Source organism: Blennius ocellaris (assembly GCF_963422515.1).
Source record: "Blennius ocellaris genome assembly, chromosome: 11".
NCBI lineage: Eukaryota > Metazoa > Chordata > Actinopteri > Blenniiformes > Blenniidae > Blennius > Blennius ocellaris.
In genome coordinates this window covers 19,106,977-19,113,928 of record NC_137660.1, presented here as the reverse complement: position 1 = coordinate 19,113,928, position 6,952 = coordinate 19,106,977, and the positions used below count along the sequence as shown (strand labels likewise).

Genomic DNA, 6,952 nt, shown 5'->3' with positions numbered 1-6,952 from the left:
GTGTGGGTTAACGTGAAGAAACGGAAGGCTCTGAACCAGGAGATCTGTGCTTACTTGTCCTAAAACGTTCTGGACAACTTCTGTGCAAGTTTGAGCTTTGAAGGCAAAGCGTGGTCACACTAAATACTGATTTCAGTCCAGCAACTTCACTTTCCTATTTGTTTCAAGTGACAAAATCTATTAGCACATTCTTTTTGAAAGCACTCATGTACCTAAAACTTTTCACACAGTACTGAATTTCAAATGAAACGAACTACTTGCAGACCTCATATTTATCACAGTATAAATTGAAGTGAGTCATTATCCTCTGCGCCTTTATAGATTTGGCAAGTGACATGTACAGTAACCCTTCACATCAGTTTACCCCAGCACACTGATGGAGACTGAGGTGGTCTTGATAAGAGAACATAATATAACACCAAATTATGGATTTATATTTATAGCTGAAAGTGTGCTTTTCATATCGGGCTCGGATGAAGATCATCGTTAAATAACTATCAACATATACAAATGTATATAGTTATAATATCAATGTTATTTTAGACCCTTTTTTTTTCAAATATATCCTTTTTTATATATACTTAATAGATGAAAAATATGCAATTCAATAAAAAGTATACACTTTCAAATTTTGTAGCTTTGCGAGTGATTCCAGTGCATATTGATGTGCAGTCTGCTGGGCCTCTTTGTGTCCTCAAAGGACCCGAGCACTATGCCTTTAACAGCAAAAAAAGACAAAAATTAAAGAATCCAGTTTTTATTAATTCACACTTATATTCAATTTGTGGTCATTTGAATAATTCAGGCAGTGCTAAAGCGCTCTGCGCCCTTCCCATAGGTGCTGTAATACTCCATTTGAGATAATTTAGCGATGTCTGGCGTGTTGTTGTTGTTAGCCCGGTTTTCTCGCTCACTGAATTCAAAGCTCTCCTCTTCGTAGTCGTCCTGGCCTTCTGCCTCTTGGGGAGGTTCTGAAGAGGGAAACAAAGGCACAAATATGATCCTAGTTTGGCCCTAAAACACAGGTAGGCAGAGCTCCTCCTAAAGACATGGCCACAACGAGGACAGCCGGCACATTGCCCCGCCTCAATATCACAGTCTACTGATAGAGACAGGCATGTCTAATCCAGGCACGGCTATATTTACAAAACACACGAGGAGGGAGTGACAGAAACATCAGAATACTCGGCCACTAGATTACAGTACATGCCAAGTCAAAGAGCATCAGGGACAGCCTGAGTGACAATAATTCGACATGAAGCCCTCCGACAAGTCCCACTTGGGAAATTTTCCACTTATAACTCAACAAATTTACGTTCCAACTGTGCCAGGGCGGCCCCCCCCACGAAGAACAGCTGATGAAGATGGAGTTACTCACCTGGACCATCTATTGTGGTGTCCATGATGCCGTGTTTCACCTTCATGTGTCTGCTGAGGTTGCCCTTCAGGTTGAACTTGCTGGTGCAGTAAGGGCACTTGAAGGGCTTGCTGCCGGCGTGGAGATGCATGTGGCCGAGGAGGTTGTACATTCTGTTGAAAGACTTTCCGCACACCTGAGAAACAAGGCCACAATAGTCAGAACCCCTCTCTTCTCCACTGCCCTGGGGCCAAATTTATCATTCATGATTTGTCTGAAACTTTTATAACATTTACAGAATAACATACATGTGCATAAGACATAACAACTCACCAACATCACCATTGCATACAGAGAAACGATAGCAATATGGAGGAATATAAACTAAAATATCAATCAATACCGAAAACAATGACCACTAAAGGGGTGGGGCCGACAAAGATCCATATACGGGAGGTGTATTGACAAAAAAGGCAGGCAGTCTTTAGGAGGGAGAGTTGGCATAAAGGAGAACAAGGTACAATATCGCAGCAGGATGCATGAGCTTTATAGTTAAGTCGCATCAAGTAATGCTACAAACAGGTCCCACAATTGAACCCCAATCTGTTCCATCCTTGCAATGGAAAGCATTTCATTTCAGTCACACCATCAAAACTGGGACCCCGTTTAATTTCTAAACAGAACTGCATTAGATTGACCCACCTTGCATTTGAAAGGCTTGACCGGCAGGTGAACAATCATGTGCGTCTTGAGGGTCTGTTTCTGGACGAAGGTTTTGAAGCAGACATGGCACTGGAAGGGCCTCACACTGGCATGAATCAACATGTGTCTCTTCAGGTTGGCAGACAGCGTGAACTCTCTGGCACAGACATCACACTTGAATTCTTTCATACCCTGAAGAGAGAAAAAAGAAAAAGAGTTGGGGTCTTTTAATTAATTTGGATAAATGTGTGCTTTCGAGGAAAATAAATAATGAGTCATCGGGAGGAATCGCACAAGCAGCTCCCATGTGTTTAGAGTATCTGCATCCTAGTTTTTGATGCGCATTACATTAGCTCCCCCACTACCACACGTAGAACGGAAAAAGTTTAATAATTGAAAAGAATAAAGTTTTATTTTTCTCAGTTTCAACATTTGTTTTCCTTTCATGTCAAATTTGAACAAAGTAGTACATCATGAATAGAAGCGCCATCGCCTATAGAATAAAATAAGCTATACAATAAAATGGAGAGAAAGACCGGAGTGATTCATCAAACACAAAGGGAAAAAGCTCTGTGGACGACACACAACACAAAACACACGCAAGTGGGGGGGTTGAGCCACACACACAAAAAAAAAACTCAAGGTCTTTGAAGACTATGTTTACAAAGCAACTGGTTTTGGTGAAAAGGCTGTGATGCGAGTGTGTCGTACACCCTCGATTTTACATGAAGTCTCATACGGCAGACGCTGAGTGAAAGAGGATGAAATGCTTCCCTTTTCTCTAAATCCCCTGTATGTGTATTTGTTAATCATGAGATTTTCCTACTTTGAGTAAACGTTTAGAGTTGTTGTGTGTTTTCATGAGTGGCGAACGCTCTTTGTTTTCTTTTGAATGTATGAACTAGCAGACAAAGGCATGTCACCAGGTTTCGCTACCTTGAGTGCATGGGCGTGCGCTGCCAGTACCTTGTGAGTGAGAGCGTGTTGTCGGAGATGGTGGATCTGGACGAACTCCATGCCACACTCGGGGCAAACATACGGTCGAACATCTTGGTGCTTCATCAAGTGGTTCTGTAGCTGGCTGCGGTAAGCGAAAGACTTGTGGCACTCCGTGCATTGGTACGTCGTGGGGCTCTGGTGGCTGGTCAGGTGGCGCTTCAGGTGCGCATAGGTTGGGAACTCGAGGCCACACTGCGTGCACACATGGCACTGGCCATTCTCGTGTTTGTTCTCGTGGGTCCTCAGCTCGCTGGGGTAAGCAAAACCACGGCCACAGAAGCGGCAGCTGTAGGGTTTAACGTCTGAATGCTGCAGCATGTGCCTTTTCAGGTGGCTGGTTTGCGTGAAGGCCTTCTCACAAACGGTGCATTTGTGAGGTCGGGTTCCCTGGTGGGTGAGCAGGTGAGTCTGGAGGTGGCTCGGCTGCTTGAAAAGCTTCCCACAGTGTAGACATTCATGGGGCTTAATTCCATTATGGCCCAAAATATGAGTGACAAGGTTATATTTAGATGTGTATGACTTCTCACACATGCGACACTTCCAGCGTTTGAGACCTTCTCCCACGTCTACGCAGTAGGACTCATCGATCTGCACATTGATATCCAGGCGGTCAATCTGCATTCGTCTGGCGAGGCCCTCTGGGTCTGACCACAGCATGACCTGCCCATTCTCCTCATACTCTGAAGGCAGTGTCATGTCAGTGGGCTCATAGGCCGCCTCATTGGAGTCATAATATCGGTTCTCCAGAGGACTGCTAGTGTCTCTGCCAATCTTGAGATTTAGTGCCTCTTCCTCCTCTTCTTCAACTACTAACTCTTCCTCCTTCCTGCCTTTTTCTCCAGACGAGCTTTCTTCACGTCTCTGTTGGAGCCGCCCCTCTGTCGGCAGCCTTGCTGTGTCTCTCACACATGTCGGACAGTTTTCACAGGCCTGCTCCTCTTTCAGAGGACCTGGTTGGGTGACTGAATCCTCTGACTTGCCAGGACTACGCCTGCTGTTTTTGTCAGTGCAGGAGGGGGGAGTATCAGGTTCAAGTCTTTCACCTTTAATTTGAGCCTGTGGACCAGGTACTTTGTGTGGGTGCCCCTCTAATTCTACATCGCTCCTGGGCCTTTTGGTCCTCCCACGGGGCCCGGGCCGTCTTCTTTCGCTGCAGTGTGGCTGAGGCTCTGGCTCCCCGGCAGGCTCAGCCAGGTAGTCACCGTTGGCCCCGATCAGCTGGTCGGCATATTCATACTCCACTGACTCAGGTGGAGGAGGGGGACACTCTCTGGGCTCCCCTGTGTAAAAGCCATTAGGAGCAATGGTAGCCCCAAATATTTCATTCTGGGAGATGAGGCCCAGAACAGCAGCCTGAGCCAGAGAAAGCACCACCACCGGCTCCGTCTGTGTTCCCACATCTACTTGGCTTTCAGTCATCTTTGGGTAGATTCGCACCAAGTGGTTACTCTCCTCCTCCTGTAAGAAAAGACATACATATAAATCAGAAAAAAAAGATGGATGAGGGCATACCACATTTGCTCTGTGTGCTTTTTGTTATTCCATTGTGACAAAACCTACCCCACACAAGATTTCCTCATATTATTTCCCCACCGCATTCTCATAATATTCAAACTTTCCTAATAACACAAAAATGTGATTGCATGTTGCTATGATAGCAAAATTATGATGAAACCCAATTTGAATCAAAAATTACCAAAGATGACAATAGAAGATAGAGCCTTTTTATTTCTGACTTCAGGAGTCTTAAGATGTCTTATGATGATGTTTTTCATGGTTGCTCTGTGAGCGGCGTGTTCGGACTACGCCTTGTGTCTTTGCTCAGAATCAACACATTAGATGGCGGAGATAGGGCAGATCTGTTAGCACCCTGCTTCCTTCCTTGACAGGCTTTAGAAAAATAATGACCACAACAAGGGATGGGATGCAGGTCCTGCCAGGAAGTAGACTTCCGTGGACTGTTCTCAGCACTTCCTGTGGGGTCCTGGGACAGCCTGATTGACCAGAACCAGCTCTTGACTGCGGCAATCTGTCCCATTCATGAGGAGCAAAGTGTCTCAGCTCTATACTCAGATCCTCTTTCCGTACCCAACTTCATAATGCCTGCCACACTAGACTTCCTTAACAAGATGATATATGCCGACAGGCAGTCTCATATCCATAACAGACATTCGATTGAGATTTGAGCTCATTCTGTATTCCAGGCCAATGCATAGGACTCGCTAGAATAATTGTATGGTTCGGAAGTATTTCAGACCTACTTGTGCATGTTTACCCTGCTGCCTGTAAAAGCGGAACAGTGAAACTATGAAGAAGAAATTGTGGTACGACTAAACTGGCCCTCTGTGGTAAAGGAGAAGCTAGAATTGCACGCCACTGGTTTCAGGTTATTTCGCAGCATGGATGTGACTGGTAGGAACATGTATAGAGAGATGCTGTGACCCCTGGTTCCTTTTCAGACAGCACTCAAGCCTTCACTCTGCCATTCAAGAAGGAGCTGCTTCCTTTCCTGACACAATACTGTGAGAAAAGAAAAGAGTGGATGGAGAAAAGGGAGAAAGGAAGAGGAGATAGAAAGCAGCAATAAAGGTGTGTAGGTGTGTGTGTGTGTGTGTGTGTGTGTGTGTGTGTGTGTGTGTGTGTGTGTGTGTGTGTGTGTGTGTGTGTGTGTGTGTGTGTGTGTGTGTGTGTGTGCGTGCGTGCGTGCGTGCGTGCGTGCGTGCGTGCGTGTGTGTTGGGATAGGGGAGTAGACCTGGATGCCCTGATAACCACGTCATTTATAATTACTGCTTTTAAAGTAGTCAGACAGAGACAGACTGTGTGTTTGTGAGAAAGAAAAGGAAAGAGACTGGGTGTGTATTTGAAAGCGTGTGAGTGTGTGTCTGTGTGTGTGAGTGAGAGAAAAGAGAGGGAGGGAGGTATGGAGAGAAGGAGAAAGAGCTGTGGGCGGGGGAGGAGTGGAGGGAGGGAGACAGAGAGAGAAATGAGATGGAGGGGCTGAAAGATAAAGAAAGAGGGGAGGAGAGGGAGGGGAGGGAAGGGGAACGAGAGATTGAGTGAGCATGTGAGAGGAGGGAAGAGAGAAAGGAAAAGGATAGGGAGGGGGTGTGGGGGGGTGAAGCTAGAGGGAGACAGAAAGACAGAGTGAGTGAGTGAGAGAGAGAGAGAGAGAGAGAGAGAGCAAGAGAGAGAGAAAGAGGGGAAGGAGGGAGGGGGAGCTGTAGAGTGAAGAAAAAGCACAGCAAAATGAAAGGCTGACAAAATGAAAGAGAAAAAGACAAATGACAAGTAGACAGAGAAGGTAGGGTAATAATTGCGAGAGTCCGTACTTTCACATTTAAAGTTGCAACTGAAAGACACCTAAGGACAAACAATTAAGAGGAGAAGCAGGAAACGTGCAGCAGAGAAAAAAACACAACTGTTCTTTCTGAAAAGATGTTCCCACTGCAGTACTCATATATGAATGTGAAAAGTAATCTTGCTTCCCCTTAAAGACGCGCACACGGACATGAGTGTAACTACACCGCTAACAAACTGAAAACAAGTAACTGCCATCCCCCCTCCTCCTCCCCCTGTCACATCTTCCTCTTTAGCTTTAGGTTACAAACTCACCACATTGTTCCTGTAGTGATGTTTAAGGTGTTTCAGGGATCTCATCCTTCAGGAGAAATGAGTGGAGTAAAAAAATCCACCTCCTATTTATATCTGTGGGAGAGTGGGGCGGTCCCACGGCTCATCCTCCTCCTACTGTTGCTGTTATCAGAACTGACTGTGCCTGCCCCCCCCCCCCCCCCCCCCCCCCAGCCCTCCACCCCCCCCACACACACACACACACACACACACACACACACACACACACACACACACACACACACACAGCATCACCCCATTTC

The 6,952-nt window shown here is 46.0% G+C and overlaps 1 protein-coding gene across 1 annotated transcript; it reads right to left on the bottom strand.

Annotated features, from left to right (window-relative positions):
- Positions 1–800: 800 nt before the first annotated feature.
- On the bottom strand, positions 801–6,707 carry znf710a (zinc finger protein 710a). The gene is made up of 5 exons (XM_080504731.1): positions 6,672–6,707; positions 3,026–4,516; positions 2,060–2,251; positions 1,379–1,553; positions 801–971 (listed from the first exon to the last, which is right to left on the bottom strand). The coding sequence occupies exons 2-5, from the start codon at positions 4,475–4,477 to the stop codon at positions 802–804; spliced, it is 1,989 nt and encodes a 662-aa protein (XP_080360857.1). The 5' UTR covers positions 4,478–4,516; positions 6,672–6,707; the 3' UTR covers position 801.
- Positions 6,708–6,952: the final 245 nt, after the last annotated feature.